The 26,912-nt window shown below is 37.5% G+C and overlaps 1 protein-coding gene across 1 annotated transcript in view; it reads right to left on the bottom strand.

Moving 5' to 3' along the window:
* LOC117930441 (protein SWEETIE) overlaps positions 1 to 26,912 on the bottom strand; it is a 186,869-nt gene that overhangs the window by 67,541 nt on the left and 92,416 nt on the right. Inside the window, exons 24-32 of the mRNA XM_034851104.1 lie at positions 24,174 to 24,284; positions 23,873 to 24,040; positions 23,619 to 23,705; positions 23,337 to 23,430; positions 4,288 to 4,356; positions 4,029 to 4,151; positions 3,882 to 3,950; positions 3,672 to 3,776; positions 3,271 to 3,359 (exon numbers count right to left, since the gene is read on the bottom strand). Coding sequence (XP_034706995.1) covers positions 3,271 to 3,359; positions 3,672 to 3,776; positions 3,882 to 3,950; positions 4,029 to 4,151; positions 4,288 to 4,356; positions 23,337 to 23,430; positions 23,619 to 23,705; positions 23,873 to 24,040; positions 24,174 to 24,284 — 915 coding nt within the window. The remainder of the gene's footprint in view (positions 1 to 3,270; positions 3,360 to 3,671; positions 3,777 to 3,881; positions 3,951 to 4,028; positions 4,152 to 4,287; positions 4,357 to 23,336; positions 23,431 to 23,618; positions 23,706 to 23,872; positions 24,041 to 24,173; positions 24,285 to 26,912) is intronic.

Below are 26,912 nucleotides of genomic sequence, written 5' to 3'. Positions count from 1 at the left end.
CCTCAACAAAATTGGGTCTCAAAGGGGAAAAATAGACATTTCCCAGAAGTTGCTACAACTTTTGCTTTTCCAAATGAGAGTATCAAATGCTTATTAGGGGGAAGCTATTTTGACAATCACTCATTTAATTAATCAACTACCCTCTAGGGTTCTAGTTTTCAAAACTCCCATTGGATCACTTGTCATATTTGTCCTTCACCTATACACTTTTTCCAATCTTCCTCCTACTAAATTGTTTAGGAGCCCTTCATTCATATTCACAGCAAAAACATATCAAAACTCGATCATAGAGCTCTCAAATGTGTATTCCATGTTTCTTCACAAACACAAACAAGGTATAAATGTTTTCATCCTCCTACAAAAATGTTTTATGTTACCATGGATGCCAATTTTGTTGAAAATCACCATATTTCTCACATACCTATCTTCAAGGGGGTAATTCAAATGTTGAAGATATGGATGCTCAATATGTGTCACCTCAACTATTAACTCTTTTCCCTCAAATGAATTTGAAAATCCTAAGTCTTTGTCTCCGAATGAGTATGAAAATTCAAAGTCTCACACTCTAGCCAAGCCTCCCATACATGAATCCCTCATTATTGAACCTGTTGTTCCAATAGATAAGCCTACCATCCTTATTGTTCCTCACTCATTAAATTTGGCATCAAAAGAATCAGAAATTCAAAGCTGTGCATCTCCATTTAAGGTCTACACAAGGAGGAAAAACCCAATCATGGATCTGATACATGCTCAATCATTGGAACCAGAATCAAGTAATACCAATCCTACCTTAATTTATTCAATTGACTCGGATATGTTACTTCCTATTCTCTTAGGAAAGAGAAAAGAACATGTATGCAATATTCAATTTCCAATTTTGTGTCTTCCCGTAGGTCGTCTCCTACCTTCCATGCTTTTATGTCTTAATTGTTCATTATAGAGATTCCTAAAACTGTCACCAAAGCCCTTAACAATCCAAACTGGAAAGAAGCCATGTTAGAGGAAATGAGAACCTTAAAAAAGAATTAAACTTGGGGGATAGTTGATTTGCCTAAAGGAACGAAGCTTGTAAGCTATAAATGGATATTCATAATAAAATATAAGGCCAATGGATCTTTGGAGAGATATAAAGCTAGATTGGTGGCTATAGAATTTACTCAAACTGATGGGATAAACTATCAAGAAACTTTTGCTCCAGTGGCAAAAATTAATAGCATCAAAATCTTAACATCTCTTGCTACTGATCTGAATTGGACTTTGCAGCAATTTGATTTCAATAAAGCATTTTTGCATGGAGATTACAAGAAAGAAGTGTACATGGAAGTTCATCCAAGTTGTATTGACAAGCTTGAAGAGAAAATTTGTTGAATCAAGAAGTCATTATATGGTCTTAAAAAACCCCTAAGAGCCTGGTTTGGCAAATTTACAAAGGTAATTGTGAAATTTGGGTATAGACAAACCCAAGGTGACCATACACTCTTCATAAAGCGAAGATCTCCAAGTAAACTTTTTGCTTTAATTGTTTATGTGGATGAAATCATTGTAATCAGTACTGACCAAGAAGAAATTGACAAGTTACAAGTTGCAACAATATTTTCAAGTGAATTTGAGATCAAAGACTTGGAAAGGTTGAAATATTTTATTGGAAGAGAAATAGCCTACTCAAAAAGGGGTATTTTTTATCTCAACAAAAACACACCCTTGATTATTGAAGGCAATGGGTATGCTAGGATGCAAACCAATGGACAGTCCCATTGAACCTAATCACAAGCTAGGACATTGTTTTGGAGATCTTGAAATTGATCGAGAGAAGTATCAACAACTTGTTGGGAGGCTTATTTATCTCACTCATTTAGACCTGATATTGCCTATGCAATTAGTGTGATCAACCAATTTATGCATGCACCAAAGGAAAAATACATGGAAGCTTCCTATCAAATCTTTAATATTTAAAGTTAGCAAGGGGAAATAGCATCTTATGTAGAAAAGGTGGAAAATTGGAAATGGAAGCTTAGATTAATGCAAATTGGGTTGGGACTATCACCAACCAAAGGTCCACTACAGGGTACCATACACTTGTTGGAGGTCATCTTGTCACATAGAGGTGCAAGAAATAATCTGTGATGACTAGATTAAGAGCCAAAGCAGTATTTAGTTCAATGGTTCAAGGCATAGGCGAACTTCTTTGGATAAAGGTCATCCTTTCAAATTTGGGAATAAAGTTAGTAGGTACTATGAAGCTAAATAACAAATCTGCTATAAGCATTACACATAATTTTGTCCATCATGAATGAACCAAACACTTGGAGATTGACCAACACTTTATTTGACGAAAAGCTAAAAAGTGGAGAGGTTTGTATTCCTTATATTGCTTCAAGGAATCAACATGTTGATATCCATACCAAAGGATTGTCAAGGTCTTTATCTCAGACCATTCTAAGCAAGCTAGGAATAAAAAACATTTTCAACCTAGCTTGATGAGGAGTGTTGAAATTTTGCATATTAATTTCCTATTGACTTTTTATTAATTTTGCATCTCTCCATGTATGTATTCTGCTCTTAGTTATAGTGATGTAGGCTGTGATGAATCCTAAAATTATGCTGAGACAGCATATGCAATTTACTAAAATATACCAACAGCTGTATATACATCCAAATGAAATCTCATTTATTCAGCATCAGTGAAATTAATTTACAACAAAAGGCATTTTAGTTTATATCACTGAAGTGCTGACCACCCTGAAACAAATAGATTCCACCTTCTCTATGCTATTGATGGAGAAATAAAGACTTTGGTGCCTTGATATAAACCTAGATGTTATGGACCAATTAATTTTCAGGGGATGCCGATGATCAGCCAAAGCATTATGGAGTTTATTGGGTCTTCTAGACTCTTCCTTGGAAGATCATTTCTTGAGTAAGCATCCTCATGCTTTCAGTTTCAAAGACAACAATGATTTGGGATCTCATCTCTTTCAGCAATTCTTTGGGTGATTATCTTACTTTTTCAGGAACAAAACATATATCTGTCTGAAGGTATATTTTCAAAATTAAAAGAATGAGTCTAAATATGAAAAAGTATGTAGAGAAACTAAACCAAGAAAACAGAACCCTGCAAACACTTTTTGGCAAATCTCTCCAGAGTGACATCATCAATCAGGAATAACTAACATAAATTCAGAGATTTAACCAGACCTACTAGCAGTAGCCCGGGACTTTATTCATTGCCTTAAAAAAATAAAGTTACAAGAGACAAGCTTTTTGTCTTACCTTCTATGAATACAACCAAGCGCAACAGCAATTGATCCAGCATAGTTTGAATCAGTTGCTCCAGTTAGATCGCCAAGTAGCGATCTTGTCTGTATATCACAAAAAATAGTTAAGCTCAAAATTTGAACACACACACAGATGGATGTAGATTGGTAGACAGGAAGCGGGGAAGACAGCCACATATACAATGATAAAATGAGAGCTCATAATGCAAGCACAAATGCACAAAAATAGTGTGTGCACAACTAAATACACAATGGTAAAAAAGGGACATGCTTTGTGAACTTTAGCAGAGCTAACAAATATAGAATAGTTGACCTTTTAAAGGAAAAATTAATCCCATCATGATATTAAGTGTAAAATTATAAAAATGGCAGAATAACTATCAGTATAAAACTCACCATTCTTGCAGTAAACATATCATTTCCAAGACGAGCTAAAAGACCAAGACCTTCTGATGATGCTCTACGTTGTGATGCACAAATGTCTCCTTCTGCCAGAATATTCTGTTGTATTAAAATAGCAACATCCTTAGAGAAAGCCAAAAGGCATAAATAATGACAATCTAGATCAGGCAATGTACACTAAGTACCTACAAAGAGCATTCATACCTGAAAGATAGCCTGTGCTGAATTTAATATCTCCAATCCTAATCCATGGGAGCGTAATGCAAGCAAAGCCTGAAGAACAGCATGGGATCATGGATTGAAGTTACACATACCAAAACCACATATAGGATGCATTAAGCAGATTAGCACCTTTAATCCAGCAAGTAACCCCACACATATGTTCGTGACACTGGCTGCATGCCATAGTTGCTTTTTTCCAGTTTTTAGACACTGTTCAAGCATGCCAAGAAGTGACATCATCCCACCATTGTCCTGTGATATAAAATTTCAGGGTAAGTTAACAACATTCAGTACACCACCATCTTCATCAATGCAAAGATAAACATAGGTCCCCATCTTTATAATTTAAAGATAAATAAAGCTCAAGCCATTTACAACATTCAGTTACCTGAGAAGCAAACATGATTCCAAAGCAGAGGAGCATCTGGTTCACCAACAAGTTCCTTATAGTGTCCGGCTTCATGATCATAGTAACATATCAGTGTTTGAAATAAAATGAGACAAGAAAAACATATAGATATGAATGGAAAAGCATAAGAAATATAAAATCATAATAAAATGCATTCGTCTGCAAGTATTTAAACCACCAAGATAAGAGAAAATTTTAAAGGTATGCTTTAATGAATAGAAGAAATCAGAAAAATGATATAAGGCAGGGAAGTCAGGCATGATTATTAGATAAGTCTAAATAAACTTCATCTCTGGGTTGAGGTTAATTTTAGAGAGAGAGAGAGAGAGGGGGGGTGAGAGAGATGGAAAAATAAATATGGAGCCTCCAAACAGGTATACAAAAGATAAATAGACAAGAAAGTGGTTTACTCCCACTTTAAGAAAGTGAAGAAGCAATTGTCTCGAGAGTTTAAGGCATTGCAGATATGAGATAGATGTCTATTTTTAAGTCAAATATGACATGATCACCTCTGGAAACATAAGTTAGTATATTGATGCCCCCAAATGATTTGCCAGGCCTCATATGTTTACAATTTCCCACTAAAGAAACAATGAATGAGAAACAATTTAACCTTAGTCACACAAAACCTTAACTGCATCTTTATTCCCACACTACACTGGTACATTACTGCACTATGGTACCCACTCCAGAAAGCTGTTAAACCAAATATTACATCACTCGTTGTGCCCATATGATGTAAGTACTATTGCTTGATGTCTAGTACAATAATTCATCTTTTTTATTTTTTATGGTGAGAAATATTCTTAAATATTATGCAAGCATTGTTGGTGTGGAGAAATTGGAATTTCATTCACACAAATATTGCGATTACAACAGGGATATATATACACCTCTATCGAATTATTGTAGAAAACTATCAAATTAGTCTAGCCACCATTTTAGGAGAACTTACAGCCTACATATTAGAGCCTGTGTATTTTCAACATATAGAGAAATATCAGCTGCATATTTATTTATTTATTTATTTTTATCAGAAACGAAGAAAAATATATTAATAGAGGAAAAGATACAAGAGAAAGAAGAGATACAAGAGAAAGAGAAGAAACCAAAAGAAGGATGAGAGGTCCTTCCCACAAAACAAAAACTGAACAAAAGAGAAAACACCCAACTAAAGAAAACTAAAAACAAAGAAAAAACCCAACACTTTCAAACTTTTGAAGCGCAAACCGCAGTCCAGTTGAGTTGTAAAACACTTAGAGGAACTCCTCTAAAAGCTGCAATACACGAGGCCCAAAGAGAGGAAAAGAACAGAATCAAGTCCCATAACATCTCTTCCGTTCTCCCTTATCCTCAAAGATCCTATTGTTTCTCTCTTGCCATACCATCCATAACAAAGTAAGGCAAGCGATTTGCCAAAGTGTCTTGCCCCTTAAAGAGTTCCCCAAGCCTTTAAAAGCAATAACCAACATGTCCTCAATACTCCTTGGAGGAACCCAAGTCAACCTTGCTAGATTGAATAACTTGTGCCAAAGTCCAATGGTAACAGGGCAATGAAGAAAAAGGTGGTCTATCGATTCTCCATTTCCTTTGCAAAAAATGCACCATTGAGGACAAAGGGATTTGTAAGGTCTTCTCAATTGCAACTTGTCATTGGTGTTTACCTTCCCATGTGCTACTAACCAAGCAAGGGCCTTAACCTTTGAGGGGGCTTTTGAACTCCACAAGAACTTGGCCGGAAGGAACAAGATAGGATTTGAGACTTTTGACAAGGCCAAGATAAAAGATTTCGTTGAAAACAGATATGATGATGACAAAGACCACTCTCTTGAATCTGCCAAAGCAGGAGAGAAAAGCACTAAACTAAGGGAAGCCATTAAATTCTGAAGGAGATCAATTTCTGAATCAGTGAGATTGCGGCGAAAATTAAAATTTCAAGACAATGGAAAGAAATTGCCAAGGACATTTGAGACAGTGAGGTTTTTCACATACATAACTCGATAAAGACCAGCCAATTGAGAGCATAAATCTTGGTTACCCCACCAATGATCTTCCCAAAAACGAATTCTCTCCCCATTCCCCACCACTAGGCGGACAAAAGGAGAAAAATCCTGAAAAACTTGAGCAATAGCCTTCCAAGGACATCTGTGTGACCATCTAACCACCATGTTGGCGTCCCATTCATTAGGATGTGTCCCATAAATACTCGCAATAACCTTATGCCAAAGACCACTCCTTTCTCTAGGAAACCTCCAAAGTCATTTCCTTAAGAGAGCAATGTTTCTCAGAGAAATCTTCCCAAGACCCAAACCTCCCAACTCCTTTGGTCTACTAACAACATCTCGTCTGATAAGATGATCTTTCTTCCCTTCCCCTGCCCCAAACCAAAGAAAATCCCTGTGCAACTTCTCAATCTTTGAGGTTATTGATGATGGGATTTTGAAGAGGGAGAGGAATAGCTAGGGATGTGAGACAGCTTCCCTATGTTTCTCCCATGGTGCCATGCATAAATTGACTAATCATAGTAATTGCATAAATTGACTACAACACCAAGTCACTAACTACATGAACCCTATTAAGATAAGTATAAGAAAGATAGAATAGCTTTCCAACAACTATTAGGTACCTTTCTCAATCAGCTTCAAGTTCTTTAGAAAAATCCCCTAATTTGTGACTGAGCTCAATGAGATTATCCACTGGTTTACACCCTAGCATGCCCGCTTCCTTGAGTTTACACCCTGATTTGTGATTCTTGAATATGTAGGCTCTATTCCAAGGAAAAAATTAAGCTTTCCCAAATCAATGATCACAAATTTACAAGCCAAACATTGCCTAAGTTTTCAATATCATCTTAGTCAATTCCTATCACAATTATCATCTACATAGCAGTTGCTTTATTTCGAGACCTCTGTTTAATAAAAAGTGTATGACTAACTTGACTTTGTTTGTATCCAAACTTCACCATGGCCTTTGTAAATCTATCAAACCAAGCTCTATGAGATTGTTTAACGTCATAAAATGACTTTTTGAGTCTGAACACTTTCCCTTTGAACCTATCCATAAAACCAAGTGGAACTTCCATGTAAACCTCCTTGTCTAGATCTCCATACAAAAAAGCATTTTCTACATCAAATTTTTACAAGGTCCAATTTAGATTGGTGGCAAGAGAAATTAAAATTCTAATTTAATTTATTTTAGCTACCAAGGCAAAAGCTTCTTAGCAATATATTTCATATGTTTTAGTGAACCCTCTGGGCGCCAACCTCACTTTATATCTCTCCAAAGACTTGTTGGCTTTATGTTTGATTATGAAGATCCAATTACAACTTACAAGCTTCTTCCCTTTAGGAAAATCTACTATCTCCCATGTTTCATTGTTCTTTAAGGCTCCCATTTCTTCCAACATACCTTTTTCGAGTTAGGATTACAAAAAGACCTCTTTCACACTTACAGGAATTTCTATGGTGGACGATAAAAGAATTAAAAGTAGGAGATAACTTATGATTTGACACAAAATTGGATATAGACCATTAAGTGCATGCTTTTTTCCCTTTTCCTATTGCAATAGGAAGAAACAAATCATCGTTCGAAGCACTTAAGTCAACTACAGTACAACAAATGTTACCTAGTTTTGGTTCCAATGGTTAAGCACATATTGGGTCTATGATAAGTTTTTTCTTCATTTAGTAAAACTTGAGTGGAATTGGCTTATCTTTGTCTTTAGAAGGCAAGTCCACCTTTGGAACAATAAGCTCAAGTTCGGTTTTTGAAATAAGAGATGAAATGGAAGATTCTTGTATAGGTGACAACTCAAATGTAATTGGAGATTTAGAGGAAAAATCATAATCTAGATCAACTAAAGATTCTATTATTGAATATCCTTATCTTCATAGATATTCTCCCCAAAAGACAAGTATGTAAGAAATATGGCCAATTTTCAATGAAATTGACGTCTATGGTGACATAAACCCTTTCATAGGAAGATGATAGCATTTGTACCCTTTTTGTGTAGATGATTAGCCAAGGAAAACACACTTAAGAGCTATAGGATCAAGTTTTGTTCAATGTTGGCTATGAATATGAATAAAACATACACATCTAAACATTTTAGGAGGAAGAATCCCAAAGTTTAAGATGAAGAGAAGTGACTCAAATATTCCAACAAAGTTTGAAAATTGGGAACTCTAGAGGGTAGCCTATTTATTAAATTAGTGATTATTAAAATAGCTTCCCCTCAACATGTTTGGAAAAGTATAATTTTAGTAACCTCAAGCAAATGGTCATTTTTTCTCTCACCAACCCCATTTTGTTAAGGAGTATCAATACATGAAGACTATTGAATGATGCCCTTTTTTGACAACAAGAAATAAAAGAATGTGGACTTTTGTTCCAAACTGATCGCAAATCATCTTATGAAAAATGGGGAAAGTTTGTATTAACCTCAGATTTGTGTTTGAAAGGATAAACCCATATATCACCCTAGTACGATCATCAATAAATGGCATAAACCATCTTGCAACAAAGATGTTAGGAACTCTATATTTTCCCCACAAATCAGTATGAATGAAACTTAAAGGCATCAAAGATCTTTCATTTATTGACTGGAAAGTGGTTCGATGATATTTAGCCCTTTCACAAACTTCACAATAAAAGAACAATTCCTTGACTAGCAATTGTTCGATGATATTTGCTGAGCTTTGCTATTGAAACTAGATTACAAGAAACACGTAGGGCAAAATTTAATGATATGGCTTTAGTATAGGGAATCAATCCTTCACTAGCGATTGTTCACTCATTACGGTCAATTGCCGAACCTTTTTTATTTCCTACACATGGTATATAGTTGGAGAAATAAAATGAAGATCTGGTCAGATTGTTTGAGGCCCCTGAACCAATTATCCAAAGGCCAAAATTACAATTTGAAAAACTAATTAACTCTTACAGGTATCACCTTGTTGATAATAGGAGCACATAGATGTGACAGTGTTCATTTAGTCGAGTAAGGTCTTTAATTTTTTCCAATTGTTCCTCAATGAATCCCCCAATTGTTTTTTGTCAGACTTCTCTACTTGCCCACCATTTTTCCCAATGGAACAGGGATTCCATGAAGCTTCCAAAAGATCTCTCGTGTGTCAAGGTTTGTCACAAAAATAACCCCACTTTGCATCCTTTGCAGTCGATCCCCTTTCTTCTTGCTTCTCAGCTGTAGATTAATTATTGGATTTGGAATTGCAAAAGCCAAATTCTCCACAGATGGTTTTTCCAACATCACAATCTGACAACTCTCTTTTGCACATACATAGGTAAACACCTCTATCAATGAGGGGAAAGGTTATTTTCCTAGAACTTGAACCCTTACTTGATCTAGTTAAAGATTTAAACTAGGAAGGCAAAACTCCTATCTTCTTCAGTCATCTCAGCAGCCGAACAACATTAGCAATGGATTGTGTGAATTGTTGATAGTTGTCCAATTCTAGCAATAGCCCTTCTATAGTACTGTAATACTTTGTGGCCATTGCTTTGTAGAATGAATCTAATTCTTCAAGTATAAACTTGACCCTTTATCCCCACCTTGGAATATGAATGAGTCACAACATCCCAAATCTCCTTAGTTGTTGAAAGGAAGAGAAGTGGTTTGCTAATTTCCAGTTACAAAGAATGAAGCAGCCAAGACATGACCATGGAATTTTCAACTTCTCTTCTCAAACTTAGGAACATCATCCTTAGGAATGAAAACTTTTCCTCACAAATAGCCAATCTTCCTCATGCTTTTGATGAATAACTTGGCAGATTGTGGCCATTGAGTTGGCTGATTGTGATTGGTGTTGGAAAACATCCTTATTTTTTATAAGGAAACCATGTACAGCTGTATTGGGTTATAAGTAGATTTAGGAGAGATTTGGATAACTAGTATATTCCTGATTTATAGGAATCTGACTTAGGGTAGCTACTTTTTTTTTGTTTTTCAGCTTCCTTCTTATAAATATATATATATATATATATATATATATATATATATATTAAGCCATGTACTCATGATTCAGATTTAATAATATAACACAAAAAGGAGAAAACTCTCCTGGTTATCATGGAATTAGAGCCCAGTTAGCGAGTTATGGATCAAAGTGCACCTCCAAGAAAATCTTCTACCAACTTCAAGCAATGTTGAGCCCAATCAGAGCGCATAATTGATCAAAGGTGTTATGATTGGAATCACAAGCCCTAAAATCGAGAAGCCTCTCGAAGGAATGATAGAGAAAGAGTGCAAAATAATCGAAAATTTCAAGAAACACCTCCAAGAGACCCTCCATCTGGTCTGGTTTGGAAACCTTAAGGTTTATGTGACAGTACGAGTAAAAGAGAACGGTGTGAAGATTTTTGTCATCATTTTTTGTTTGAACCTTTTTTCGTTCTTGGATTGGCCCATGTTGCCTTAGAAATCGATCTATGTTCTTCGATCCCACCTCTTCTCCCTCAGTTTCATCTATGGTCCAGTTTGGAAACCCTAGGGTTTGTGTTACAATAAGAGTAGAAGAGAACAATGCGAAGCTTCTTATCATCGTGTTTTGTTTGAACCTTTTTTGTTCTTGGATTGGCCCATGTTGACTTAGAAATCAATCTATGTTTTTTGATCCCACCTCTTCTCCCTCAATTTCCTTCTCTTCATAGAAGATATGTTACAAAACCACCTAAATCACTAGTATCTTTGACAAACATAACAGAACAAACATCCAACCATTCTATGGGAGATCTACCAAACATCCAAGCTACCTATCGATTGAATGGTAAGAATTATCTAAACTGGTCTCTATTAGGATAAAGCCCTTAAAAGCATGACCTGATGTAATAAACTCTTGTTTTTTATTATTTATTTAATAAAGTTTCAGTTCACTTTTATCTATCCTTTTTAAAAGCATTCTAGTCTGCATCTTTTGCATTATACGTGACTTGGGTGTATTAAGAGTTGCATGGAAAATCTAAGTCATGGGTTCTTTGCAAATAGATGACTTGTTCACAATCAATTCATGGGCCCAGGCAACCCATTAGAGGTTGTAATATACCACATCCTAATTAGAGGGATGGCTGGTCTTGGCTACTAGGATGGGTTTCTCATGGTATATGCACTAGTGTGTATGGTTACAAATTGGATAGAAACTACGGTGAGTCATGACTTAAAGTTATCAAATAATTATGACCTTACCAAGCTGCTTCATTGTATTGTCTCTCAATCTTGAGAGAATATTGAGTTTGTGCTAAAGTTAGTAATGACTTTGACTTGCGAATGAGATTGTAGGCTGATCATATAATCCCTATGGATTGGGTCATCGTTGATGGAAATTGGTAGCAATAGGTATTCTCAATAGAGGCACCACGATATCTCTTAGGATTGAGACAATGTGTCCCCTTGGGTGATCCTAAGGTGGTGTGTTTATGAAAACTATGGTCATAGTAGTTTCTTAAGTAGAACTTGACATATGCTTTTTAAAAGCTAAGATATGTCAATTGAACACACAATAGGAAGATCTGTAACTCAAGGATGGTAGAGGTAGTCTTGAAAGCCTGATAGTTTTCACCTTGTTGGACTACGGACACCAGTTCATGGGGAGATTAAACACAATGGATAACAGATCACGGACCCTAACACTTGATGTCTCGTTGTTATTTACATACGATATTGGAGTTCAGTTGATTCTTTGTAGTGGAATGTTGAATCAACTTTAGAATTAGATTATGAGGGAGCCACTATTCCTATGGGTCCCAATGGTCCTCGTTCTGAGCTCATATACCTTGTTGGCACGGATTATAAGAGTTGGATTGACTCTATGTTCACTTTTGTGCATAAAGGTGTTTTGGTAATTAAGCAAGGTTGCATAAGGGTAAGTGAACAAGCTCTCTGGATTAGGCTGATTGATTAATTAGTAGGCCCTATTGGGTTAATTAATCAATTAGAACCCATTTGGAGCTAGATTAAGTGACCCAAGCCCATGTGGGCTCAAGTCACTTAAGCCCACTTAGGAACCCTATTGTTGAATATAATGAATTTATAGTGTACAATCTTTCCTTTTTTTTAATATAGGTCACATGTATGGTAGTTAAGACTCCTAGCCTTGTATATATATATTTTCTCAATTGTAAGTAGACACTACATGAATGAGAATCAAGGTTTTCTTCTCTCTCTCTCTTAACATGATATCAGAGCCAAGGGAGAAAACCTAATTCTTTCCAGTTTCCCCGTGTCATCAATTCCGAGAAACCTTCCTATGACCGTGTTTCATTCCGGTCACCTTCCCCAGACCCCAAAGCTTTCCGGTCGGTCGAATCGTCGTCAAAAAACATTCACCGCCGACAACTTTTCCAGCGAACTTTTCCGGCAACGTCTTATTTCCGACACCGCAAAGAGCGCTTGGAGGAGATCTAGAATTTTTCCCAAGGCACCGGAGCCAGAAAACCACCCACGCGCCGGCCACGTGCGTTTTTCCGGCCGGCGACTGCATCTCATGCGCCAGCGCGTGAGGGCACGTGAGCCACTTTCCGGCGACGCGCTTCCTCCTCCAGCCTCGCCTGACGCCGACTAGCCACCCTTCATACCTGTTTCTGCCATCCGAGCCCTACACGTGCCTCTTTCGGGGTTCTTTTGCCTCCAAACAGTTTTTCCGGCGTCTTTCGGCTATTTTTTCTCAACCCCAATCCTTGTACGTCCCTTGGGAAGTGTTCTTCTACCTTTCCGGTGGTGCCACGATTGTTTTTTCTTTTCTATTTGGTCTCTCACACGGGCAATTCTTCAATTTTTCCTTCTTCAGCAGCATTTGAAGCCGTATTAGGGCTCTCTTCGATCCAAATATACTTCATTCTCCAAATAAGTGGATATGGCTACTAAAACTTCCATTTTTTCCTCTGTCATATCTAGATCTCCTATGATTTCATCGGAGAAATTGGTTGGCAGTGAAAATTATCTTTCTTGGTCTGCCTCTATTGAACTTTGGTTTATGGGACAAGAATATGAGGATCACTTGGTTACACAGGAGGCAGATATCCCTGAGGTTGAGCACGTACAGTGGAGAAAGATAGATGCCCAGTTATGTAGTGTATTATGGCAATCAGTTGATCCCAAGATCCTTCTTCATCTTCGGGCCTACAAAACTTGTTTAAAATTTTGGACTCAGGCCAAAGGATTATACACGAATGATATCCAGCATCTTTATAAGGTGGCTTCTGCTATTGTCCATATCAGCCAATAGGACTTGGATCTATCTACTCATATTGGCCAGATTGTCTCTCTTAAGCAGGAGTTCTTGACTGTGATGCCTCTTACTCCTGATGTTGGGGCTCAACAAACACAGTTTGATAAGTTCTTCATGGTCCTTACTCTTATTGGCCTCCATCCGGATCTTGAGCCTGTCTGCGATCAAATTTTTGGTAGTTCATTAATTCCGTCCTTGGATGATGTGTTTGCTCGCCTCCTTCGTATCTCGTCCACTCAGACTTTGTCATCTGATAGCATTTCAAATTCTTCTGTGTTAGTTTCTCACACTACCTCTCGAGGAGGACGCAGTGGTAACTGAGGTAGAGGCCAACGTCCTCATTGCACCTATTGTAATAAACTTGGCCACACTCGCGATCGTTGCTATCAGTTACATGGACGGCCTCCTCGCACTGCCCATGTGGCCCAGTCCTCTAATTCTCAGCTGCCTCAGCCTACGAGCTCCTCCGCATCTCAGGCATCTCAGGCTTCTGTTGCCTCTGTTGCCCAGCTTGGTAATGCTTCTGCCTGCCTTACCCACACATCTTCTCTTGGACCCTGGATTCTAGATTCTGGAGCTTCTGATCACATATCTGGTAATAAGGATCTTTTCTCCTCTATTACTACTACCCCTGCTTTATCCACTGTTACCTTAGCTAATGGTTCTCAAACTGTAGCTAAAGGTATTGGTTTGGCCCTTCCTCTGCCTTCTCTACCTCTCACTTCTGTCCTTTATACTCCTGAATGTCCTCTTAATCTTATTTCTATCAGCAAAATCACTCGTACTCTTAATTGCTCTATTACCTTTTCTGATAAATTTGTGACCTTGCAGGACCGGAGTACGGGGAAGACGATTGGCATAGGACATGAGTCTCAAGGCCTCTATCACCTCACCTCAGATTCATCTCCTGCAGTTTGCATTTCCACTAATGCTCCTCTCCTCATTCACAGTCGTTTCGGCCACCCTAGTCTCTCCAAGTTCCAGAAAATGGTCCCTCGTTTTTCCACTTTGTCATCGCTTTCGTGTGAGTCATGTCAGCTTGGGAAACATACTCGTGTCTTGTTCCCAAAGCGTTTGAATAATCGGGCAAAGTCTTCTTTTGAGTTTGTCCACACTGATGTTTGGGGTCCTTGTCGGACTGCATCTACTTTAGGATTTCAGTATTTTGTCACTTTCATTGATGATTATTCTCGATGTACTTGGTTATTTTTAATGAAAAATCAAGCTAAGTTATTCTCTATTTTCCAGAAATTTTATGCTGAAATCCAGACCCAGTTCAATATTTCTATTCGTGTGTTACGCAGTGATAATGACAGGGAATATTTTTCAGCCCCATTTACCTCATTTATGTCTCATCATGGGATTCTTCATCAGTCTTCTTGTGCTCATACTCCTCAACAAAATGGGGTAGCTAAACGCAAGAATCGACATCTTGTTGAGACAGCTCGTACTATCCTCCTCCATAGTAATGTTCCTTTTCGTTTTTGGGGGGACGCTATTCTTACTACTTATTATTTGATTAATCGTATGCCCTCCTTTGTTTTACATGATCAGATTCCTCATTTCCTTCTCTTCCCTGACCAACCACTTTATTTCCTTCCTCCTCGTGTCTTTGGTTGTACTTGCTTTGTTCATATTCTCACTCCTGGATAGGAAAAGCTTTCCGCCAAAGCCATGAAGTGCCTCTTCTTAGGATATTTCAGACTTTAGAAGGGTTATCGTTGTTATTCCCTTGAGACTCATCGATACTTTATCTCCGCTGATGTCACTTTCTTTGAGGACTCACCATTCTTTTCCACCACTTCTGAGTCTCTTCCTGTTTCTGAAGTCTTGCCCCTTCCCATTATCTCCCCATCTGATGTTGTGCCTCCTCGACCACTTCAGGTTTATCATCGTCGCCCTCATGTCGCTGCACCTCTCCCTTTTGCTGAGGCACCTGCTGACTCACTTCCTATCCCTTCGGCCTCTCCTGCCCCGGCTCTGCCTTCTCCTGATGATTTACCCATTGCTATTCGGAAAGGTACCCGTTCTACTCGTAATCCTCATCCTATTTACAATTTTTTGAGTTATCATCGATTATCTTCACCCTATTCTGCTTTTGTTTCTGCTATATCCTCTGTTTCTCTTCCAAAGAGCACCCATGAAGCTTTTTCCCATCCAGGCTGGCGACAGGCAATGGTGGATGAAATGGCTGCCCTACACTCTAATGGCACTTGGGATCTTGTTGTTTTACCCTCTGGTAAATCTACAGTTGGCTGTCATTGGGTCTATGCAGTTAAGGTTGGTCCTCATGGTCAGGTTGATCGCCTTAAGACCCGCTTAGTTGCTAAAGGCTATACTCAGGTTTATGGTTCTGATCATGGTGACACATTCTCCTCTGTTGCCAAGATTGCTTTTGTTCGCTTGCTTCTCTCCATGGCTGCTATGTGTTCTTGGCCTCTTTATCAGTTGGATATTAAAAATGTCTTCCTTCATGGTGATCTTGCCGAGGAAGTTTATATGGAGCAACCTCCTGGTTTTGTTGCTCAAGGGGAGTCTGGTTTAGTGTGCAGGTTACGCCGTTCTCTATATGGCTTGAAACAATCTCCTCGAGCATGGTTTTACCGTCTTAGTTCTGTTGTTCAAGAGTTTGGCATGCTTCGCAGTACAGCAGACCATAACTCCTTGGGACAGTGTATTTATTTGGTTGTTTATGTGGACGACATCGTCATTACAGGCAGTGATCAGGATGGTATTCAGAAACTAAAGCAACATCTTTTTACCCACTTTCAGACCAAAGACTTGGGGAAACTCAAGTATTTCTTGGGAATTGAGATAGCTCAATCCAGTTCCGGTGTGGTCCTTTCCCAAAGGAAGTATGCTTTAGACATCCTGGAAGAAACTGGTATGTTAGACTGTAAACCGATAGACACACCTATGGATCCGAATGTCAAACTTGTACCAGGACAGGGGGAGCCTTTAGGAGACCCTGGGAGATATCGACGACTCATAGGTAAATTGAACTATCTCACCATTACTCGTCCAGACATTTCTTTTCCTGTGAGTGTTGTTAGTCAATTCCTACAGTCACCATGTGATAGCCATTGGGATGCCGTAATCCGCATTCTTCGATATATCAAAAGTACATCAGGCCAAGGTGTGTTGTACGAGAACAGAGGTCATACTCAAGTTGTTGGTTACATAGATGCAGATTGGGCTGGCTCACCCACAGATAGATGTTCCACTTCAGGGTACTGTGTTTTTATTGGAGGTAATCTAATATCTTGGAAGAATAAGAACCAAGATGTAGTGGTCAGATCTAGTGCTGAAGCTGAGTATCGAGCTATGGCTTTGGCAACATGTGAACTCATATGGTTGAGACATCTTCTTCGAGAGTTGAGATTTGGAAAGGATGAACAGATGAAACTCATCTATGATAACCAAGCCGCATTACATATTGCATCCAATCCAGTCTTTCATTAAAGGACCAAACATATTGAAGTTGACTATCACTTCATTACAGAGAATATCGCATCAGGATGTGTTGCTACAAGTTTTGTTAATTCAAATGATCAACTAACAGACATCTTCACTAAATCTCTCAGAGGTCCTAGGATTAAATACATTTATAACAAGCTTGGTGCATATGACGTATATGCTCCAGCTTGAGGGGGAGTGTTGAATATAATGAATTTATAGTGTACAATCTTTCCTTTTTTTTAATATAGGTCACATGTATGGTAGTTAGGACACCTAGCCTTGTATATATATATTTTCTCAATTGTAAGTAGACACTACATGAATGAGAATCAAGGTTTTCTTCTCTCTCTCTCTCTTAACACCTATAAATACCCCTTAGGGGTTAGCGTTTTCATAATTTTTGTCTTCCATCATACAGAAGGAAAGAGAGTCACAGTCACCACCCTCCTTTCCTCCCCATCGAAGTATGCCAAGAATAAGGTTGAGTCATTGGGCGGAAGATCGTGGGTTTACGAGACTTCCAACAACTTCAAGGTCGTCTTCAACACTTGGATTTTGAGGTTTAGGAACATCCAAACCTAAAGGTTAGTACTTTAACCCTAAAAAGATCAATTAAAAAAAAAAAAAAACGGTATTGCTTCCATTGCTTAGATCTAAGGTGCCAACAGTCTCAACTAGTACATACGTTCTTAAAATGAAGAGGCAAGTTGAGTAATCCAAATTGTACTAAACCAAGTCAAAAAGATCCTAAATTTGAGGCATGGGATGAAGAAAATTCAACGGTGATGTCCTACTTGTGGAACAACATGGCATTGGAGATCAACGATACCTGTATGTTTCTTGACAAGCCAAGGAAGTTTGGGATTATGTTCATGAGACATATTCATAGGTAAATGATGTCGGACAATTTATGAGATCAAAACAAAGATGTCAAGCGCAAAACAAGGTACTTGTTCTGTCACAGAGTACTTAAATCATTTGAAGGGACTGTGGTAGGAGATGGACCTTTATCAACACATACAAATGAAGTGCAGTGATGATGCATCTCTCCTGAAAAGATTTGTTGAGAATGATAGAATTTATGATTTTCTTATTGGGCTGAATATGGAATTTAATCATGTTCAAGTGCAGATATTGGGAAAAGAAGACTTTCCTTCATTAAACGAGACTATTGCTCTAATAAGGGCAAAAGAAGGTAGACGTGGAGTAAGGATTGAGACTCCAGGGACTAAGAGCTCGGCTTTGGTGACAAATAATGCAAGATGATGGCACCCGATCAACAGTCTGGAGGAGAAAATGGTCAATCAGACTTGTCCAGAGCTATTAATAAGGACTCTCTGTGGTGCACATACTATAAAAAGCCTCGACATACTAAAGAAAAGTGTCGAAAGCTTCATGGAAGGCCACACAACAGCAAAATAATAGAAACTGGGTCAAAAGGGGTGGATCATCAAAGGACAGGCTCATGTATCTCAAGCTCAACCCGATGGTGAAGGCAATCCTCAAGAACAAGCTGAGTTGAACAAGGAGGAAGTAGGAAAGTTGAGAAACTTCTTAGGAACATTGGAGAAGCCCAGAGCTACTGATACTTGTTCTTTGGCACTCTCAGGTAAGATTCTATCTTATGCACTAAATGTCTCAGATAAAATCGACCCTAGTTCTAGGATCATTGATTTAGGGGCTACCAACCACATGACCTATAACTCCCAAAAATTTATCTCCTACACCTTGAATCCTAGTAACAAAAAAATCATCATAGTCAATGGAACTTCAACAACCACAGTTGGCCAAGGTGATATTCATGTTAATCAATATCTCACTATCAAAAATGTCCTTCACGTGACTAAGTTGAATGCAAATCTTGTGTTAATATAGAAACTTACAAAGAATTTGAATTGCTATGTGGTATTTTACCCTTCCTATTGTGTATTTCAAGATAAGGATATGGGGAAGAGGATTCGACATGTTAAGTAGAAAGATGGACTTTACTATCTTGAAGAGTGGACAATCTAGAAAAGAGAACAGTTTATCTTTCTCATTACTTTCTGAGTCCCCCATGTTAAATAAAGACAAGATTTGGCTTTATCACCATCATCTTGGTCATCCTTCGTTTGGTGTTCTTGAAGTCACGTTTCCTTTATTGTTCAAAGAAATAAGTGTCGAACATTTTCATCATAGTGTTTGTGAATTCGAAAAATACCAACGTGCTTCTTTTCAAATAAGCAATAAAAGAACCGCATTTCCTTTCTCTCTAATTCATAGTGACATTTGGGGTCCTTCAACAATTCCAAATATTTATGGGACTCGTTGGTTTGTTTCATTTATTGATGATTGTACTCATGTGACATGGATTTATCTTTTAAAAAACAAATCAGATGTGCATTTAGTCATTCCTATCTCTTTCAATATGGTTAAAGATCAGTTAAGGGTTGAAATCAGAAGGTTTCGATCAGATAATGCAAGGGATTACTTTAATCAATTTTTGTCTCCATTCTCCCAATAGGAAGGCATAATCCATGAATCATCCTTTGTCAACACACCCCAACATAATGGGGTTGCAAAGAGGAAAAATTGCCATCTTTTAGCAGCCACAAGAGCCTTTCTTTTTCAAAAAAAATGTTCCTAAAAATTCCTATGGAGAGGTTGTTTTAACTACTACACATATTATCAGCAGATTGCCTTCCTCAGTGCTCGACTTTAAAAGCCCCATGCAAGTCTTGTCTACATTCTTTCCAAATTTCAACACTTCAAACAATCTTGTCCCCAGAATCTTTGGTTGTGTTGCCTTTCTCCACATTCATTCTCAAAATAAGGGTAAATTAGGCCTAAGGGCTCTTTAGCGTGTCTTTGTGGGGTATTTTTTTTACTCAAAAAGGATACAAGTGTTATCATCCTTCCATAAGAAAATTCTATCTTTATACATGTCACCTTTGCTGAGAAAGATAACTATTTCCCTGATCCTTATCTTCAAGGGGAGAAAATAGTTGTGGAAGATAAGGATAGGGACTCAATCTTTCTTGATCTTCCTATGTCCCTTATGTCTTCTAGACATCATTCTTCAACTGTTTGTGAGTCATGTACTGTGACAAATCTGTCCCCAAGTCAAGTTTCAATCACCGAATCTTTTTCAAAACCTCTTGCCCCATTTCTAAATGAGTTTGAATCGTGTACACCTTGTCCTCTGCAGGTTTACTCAAGAAGGAAAGCTTCCATCATTCAACCTATTCATGCTCAAGTCTTTGAACCGGTTTCTAGTAATGAAGTAACCGTTTCTCCCCTTACTATTTCTAATCCTAAGTTGCCATAGAAATTTATACCTGACACAAATGACCATGATTTACCCATAACTCTTCGAAAAGGAACAAAGACATGCACCCAACACCCCATATGCCTATCTTTGTCCTATAGTACAGTGTCTACTGCACATAAAGCCTTCCTCACTCACCTAAACATAGTGTCTATACCCAAAACATTATCTAAGGCACTTGGTCATGAAAAATGGAGGGAAACTATGAGAGTTGAAATGGATCCTCTTGAGAAGAATGCCACCTGGGATTTGATGGAATTGCCAAGACGGAAGACTCCAGCGGGTTGTAGATGGGTCTTCAAAATCAAATACAAGGCGGATGGATCACTTGAAAGATATAAGGCAAGATTAGTAGCAAAGGGCTATACCCAAACTTTCGAGATTGACTACCTTGAGAAATTTGCTCTTGTTATGAAAATGAATACAGTTCTGGTGTTGTTGTCATTAGTGACTAACCTTGATTAGAGTTTACAACAATTTGATGTTCAAAATGCCTTCTTACACAGTGATCTTGAAGAGGAAATATATATATATATACTCTTGGTTTTGGCTTACAACTGGGAAATAGAAAAGTGTATAAATTGAAGAAGGCTCTATATGGTCTGAAACAGTCATCATGGGCCTAGTTTGGGAGGTTTACCAAGGTTATGCTCTCTATGAGGTACAAGCAAAGACAAGGGACCATACCTTATTTGTCAAACATTTGGGTTTAGGGAAAGTGACAGCATTGCTCGTGTATGCGGATGACATAATTGTGACTAGAAACGATACAAAAAGAAAAAAAGCCTCGAAGAAGTGCCTCATGAAAGAATTTGAAATTAAGGATCTTGGCAAATTGAAGTATTTTCTCCGAATTGAAGTTGCTTATTCTCGTTATGGAATTTTTATCTCTCAACAAAAATGTGAGTTGGACTTATTAAAGGAGACAGACAAATTGGGATGTAAGCCAATTGAGACTCCAATAGAGCAAAATCATAGACCTTGAGAGGCATTAGAAGATACAATGGTAGACAGAGGTAATTATCAAAGGCTTGTAGGAAGGCTCATTTACTTCTCCCACACAAGACCTAACATAGCCTATGCGGTTAGCGTGGTGAACCAATTTATTCATGATCCTAAGGAAATTCATCTTCAAGCCATGTACCAGATCCTACAGTACTTGAAAGGAACTCCAGGAAAAGGAATTTTATTTAAGAAGGAAGAGAAGTTGACCCTTGAAGCTTATACTGACGCAAATTATGCAAGGTTTGTGGTGGACAAGAGATCAATTTCAGGCTATAGCACGTACTTGGGTCATAATCTAGTGACACAGAGAAGTAAAAAACAAAATGTTATGGCTAGATCAAGAGCAGAAGCTGAGTTTAGGTCCATGGTGCTTGGAATTTGTGAATTGTTGTGGCTAAAGATAATCCTAGAAGACTTGAAGATCACGTGGGAGACACCTATGAGGCTTTATTGCGATAACAAGTCCGCTATCAATATAGCACATAACCCTATACAACATGATCGTACCAAACACAATGAGGTTGCTAGACACTTCATAAAAGAAAAGTTGGACAATGGACTAATTTGTACCCCATTTTTGTCCACTAAAAGACAACTAGCTGATGTTCTAACAAAGGGACTGTCTACTGCAACATTTCAGACGATAGTTGGCAAGCTGGGAATGGAAAACATCCATTCATCAACTTGAGGGGGAGTGTTGGACAATGTCCTTATTTTTTATAAGGAAACCGTGTACAGCTGTATTTGGTTATAAGTCGATTTAGGAGAGATTTGGATAACTAGTATATTCCTGATTTATAGGAATCTAATTTAGGGTAGTTACTTATTTTTTCAACTTCCTTATTTTTATAATATATATATATTAAGCCCTGTACTCATATAATTCAGATTTAATAACAATATAACACAAAAAGGAGAACTCTCCTGGTTATCAATTAGGCATTAGGGTTTTCAGTAGGAAAAGTAAGGGTGGAGACTGGTTTGGGAAGCAGATGAAATGGCCACAATTGTGGACAAGGAGATAAACAACAACAAATTGGTGTGGAACAAAAAATTTCTGGGTAACAAAAACCACAAATCTGAGAGAGATACTAGGCAATTGAGGCCAAGTTTTTAAAAGAGAAAATATAGATAAGGCAGTGCAAAGAAAAGAAAATAAAGTCTTCAGAATGATGGCAAAGTAACAGAGCAATGAAGGCCACCAGATTCCAGTAACGAATAGACCAGGGCAAAAAGGAAAAAAATGAAGAGCAGAACTCTAATATGCTCTGATACCATGTGGAAAATTTTGAATTTCATTCATACAAATATTGAGATTACAATAGGGAAATATATACAGCTCTATGAAATCATTCTAGGGAACTATCAAATCAGTCTACCCACCATTCTAGGAGAATTTACAGCCTATATATTTACAACAATAATATAATTAGGAAAGAACTATAAGCCTACACATCAGCCTGGATATTTTCAACATATGGAGAAATATCAACCAGCATATTTTCAACATGTGGACAAAGATCACCCTGCATGTTTTCAACATCGACCTCTTCAAAACCTTTTTTTGTAGTTTCTCATGTTCTCCAATTTTTGCAAATGTCACACCAATCTCCTAATTCACAATTCTCCTAATAAAGCGTAACACCTTCCACAGCAACCTTAGGGTAGATACGCTTTCATGACTTTCATGGCTCTTTTTTATTTTTAATGTCTTTATCCTTTTAAAGGAGCCCTTCTCCACCCAAAAGTCTCAAAAACATTTTGCTACCAGGTCGTAGACATAAGGCCTTTGAGAGGTTTGCAACTAGATGATAACAATGGTTCCGATAAAGCACACAGCACAGAGTGACTGCAGTTACTTCACTATTGCAGGAAGAAAAGTCGATATATTGCAAATGGACCTCATACCATCTGAAATTAACTATAGATAATCATCCCAACCATCTCAAAAAGATGGTTGATAGTAACGGAATCTAATTTCAAAATGACAAAAAATGAAAAGTATAATTCCTCACCTGAGGAAAACTAGAAACTTCACTCTCCCAAACACAAGGCACAAGGCCATCTTTTCCACCTTGAAAAGCACGAAGTTCATCTTCAAACCAATCCCTGGATAAATGCAATGCACAAGCAACAAATGCAATCTCAAAATTTCAATGGATAAATAGCCCAAAATTTGCCCACAAGAATCAAGAATGATATTTGGAGAAAATAGAGAGAAGGCTTGAAAACAAAATTTCACATGAGAAATGTTATTGAAAAACAGAAGATAACCCATGAGATGAAAATCTAGTGACCTTCCAGGAGTCCAAGGACCCAACCATGCGTCTCTATTGTCAAGCAGCAACCTCAAGCATGAGCTTTCTGCACATCCAGAAGCATCCCTGTTTTTTCAACCGAATATAAAGGAAGAACGAAATAAGTTGTTAAAGAAAAATAAATCAGAATTTCAAATATGAATTTTTTTCTAATTATATTCAAATATAGTCTTGAGATAGAGTAAGAAAGCATACACAGTGAAGGAACATAAATAAATACAAGAAGTTATTACCTAAATGGAGTTGTACATAATTGAAGAATCTGAGCATGTTCACTTGTATATGCCATTGGATCAGGAAGAGACTGATAAGCTATTAATGTTCTGATAATGAATATATCCAGTTCAGGCTTCACATTTGGGAGTTCTTTGGCTGCTAGGAATGATATATAGGATAAAGCCCTGCTTTCCACAACAAATTAGAATCTACAGTATTAAGGAACTTTTGATACAAAAGTAAAACAAATTATACGCTAAAAGGTAGTCTTGAAAGCAATATAGAACAGAATAAGAAAATATGCATGAGCAATCATACCTACTGAGGTATAGTAGCACTGGCTGAAGTAAAATACCATTGTTCAGAGTGTTGGATGGAACAAAGCATTTTACAAATGCAGTAAGCGCATCAACTGCAGCAGACCATACACTAAAAAAGGAGAAAGGAAAATTTCCAAAGCCAGTCAGAGTGTGTTCAAATTAATCAAACCAATCAGTTCCAGTGTTGATGGTTCTTACTCTATCATAATGACCCATTCAAAAATATAGAACTTACAAGGCAAAGTAAATAATATACATCAACAGAGGCCAATACAAGCCTATCATAATTCTAGCATCACTGGTACAAGAGCCTCATTGGGACAGAGAAAAACCTTGTAGAACACCCTTGTATTATTTGCACTACAAAGATACTTCTAGAGTATAGCTGTTTTGGTAATGTGCATAAGTTATGAGTCCACCCATGATGCATCCTATATAACAAGCCTCAGTAAAAAAGGAAATAAAAAAAAAAAAGATTCTCTGCACCCAGATCACAGATTCTTTTTCTTCTCCACAGAAAACAATGTAAACCACAGAAACATATTTAACCTCAGGTGGCAGAAGGAGTCGCAAAAGCACCATATTTGAGGAGGGAAGACAAAAAGCACTTGCCCCTGAAGGTTTCCAAGGTTCAGAGTTTGCGGAGAGTGTCCATAAAAAATGACACATCTATAATTAAAATACTATTATAAAAGTGTTGGAAAACCGAAACTGATATGGAAATAAATAACTTTGTAAAGCTGTAAATTAGCTATTAGTTGTCAATCTTTGTATTTTTAGGAAAGTAATTGTTAGGAGTAATTCTTTCCCTTAAATCAGTAATTTAGTTTCCTGATTTGAAGGATATGTATATGTTGTAAACTCTATAAGAGAATAATCTCAATGAAAGATTATTATTCTCGTGAAACCCTATTTTTCAAGTTGGTATCAGAGCTAGCAATTTGCTTGCTGAAACCCTCTTTCTTCCTCTCTTTCAATCCCTATTCTCTCTGAAACCATGTCAGATATTTCAAACGAGTCCACTACTGTTCCTCAACCTTCTCTGAACAATCCCATCATCACTGATTCTTCAAAAATCAGTCCTACCACCTCGGAATCTTACTCTATCCAAATCACCAGGATTCACTTGAATGGTGACAACTTTCTGAGATGGTCTCAATCAGTTCGGATGTACATCAGAGGACGTGGAAAGATGGGCTACCTGACAGGTAAAAAGAAGGCACCTGCAGTGGATGATCCGAACTATGCTATATAGGATGCTGAGAATTCCATGGTGATGACATGGCTTGTGAATTCTATGGAAGAAGACATTAGCTCTAATTACATGTGCTATCCAACAGCACAAGAGCTTTAGGAGAATATAAATCAAATGTATTCTGATCTAGGGAATCAATCACAGATCTTTGAATTGACCCTCAAACTTGATGAGATACGACAAGGGGAGGACAACATCACAAAGTACTTCAACTCCTTGAAGCGGATCTGGCAAGACCTTGACCTCTTCAACACCTATGAGTGGAAATCTGTCGAGGATGGATGTCATCATAAGAAGACCATGGAAGACAATCGGATCTTCAAGTTCTTGGTTGGCCTTAATGTTGAGTTTGATGAGGTAAAGGGGAGAATCATTGGAAGACAACCCATGCCTTCAATTTGTGAAGTTTTTTCAGAAGTTAGAAGAGAAGAGAGTCGGAAGAATGTGATGCTGGGCAAGAAGGGACTTGGAGTTGCTATTGAAGGTTCAGCCTTAGTTACCACGGGTGGAGGCTATAATAAAGCCGTTGTGTTTCTGCGCAAATCAGATGAAAGACCACGGGTTTGGTGTGATTTTTGCAACAAGCCTCGCCATACCCGTGAGAACTGTTGGAAAATCCATGGGAAACCTGCGAATTGGAAAGGAAAAACAGGCGACAAACCAGGCCGAGCTATTATTCCTATTGCTAATGAGGCTGAGACCAGCCCCTTCACCACTGAGCAAATGGAGCATCTTCTTGCACTACTGAAATCCAACTCGACATCCGGTACTCCTAGTGTTTCTGTGGCACACACAGGTAAAGATATATTCCCGTGAAACCCTATTTTTCAAGTAAAAGACTTAGGTAGTGTTTGTTTTGTCATTTGAAATCCGAAATGACCTAAATTTGATCTAAATCTAAATAGAGATGAATGTCATTAAGTGTTTAGGTTGTTTTCTTTTACTACTATCCAAATGTTGTTAACTGTTAAGTTGTTTGTTTTATTAATATCTTAATACTGGTTACTATTAAACCTATTTACTTTTACACGTTAAAAATATTCATAAGATTAATTACTATGTTTCTTCCTAGTTTATATTTTTAAGAAAAAAATATTAGAGAACTAATAATTCAACGTATTTCCAAATGTCCCAAAATACCATAATTTATCACAACAATAAAAACTTTATAATGATTAATTAGCTAATTATTTAGAAAATTGATAATTGGTTAGTAATTAGGGTTTTTCATTATACTCGATTGCTAAGAAAATGTTAAAAAAAAATACAAGTTAAGTTTAATTGACTAGAATTCATGATTGAAATGTATGTCCCATTAGGAAAGAGCACCAAATCCAAACTCTTTATTTTTCAAAATTAATTTGAATTGTTGATTTTAGTGGGATATTTAGATGATCGTGAATTATTTTTTAGAGTTTTCATTAAAAAAATCATTGAAATTGATGATAGTTTATTTGAGTTTTGTTGGATTATAAGATTTTG

Source organism: Vitis riparia, chromosome 14 (genome assembly GCF_004353265.1).
Source record: "Vitis riparia cultivar Riparia Gloire de Montpellier isolate 1030 chromosome 14, EGFV_Vit.rip_1.0, whole genome shotgun sequence".
Classification (NCBI taxonomy): domain Eukaryota; kingdom Viridiplantae; phylum Streptophyta; class Magnoliopsida; order Vitales; family Vitaceae; genus Vitis; species Vitis riparia.
Note: the sequence above shows the minus strand (reverse complement) of the source record. Positions and strands in the feature narration are given on the sequence as shown.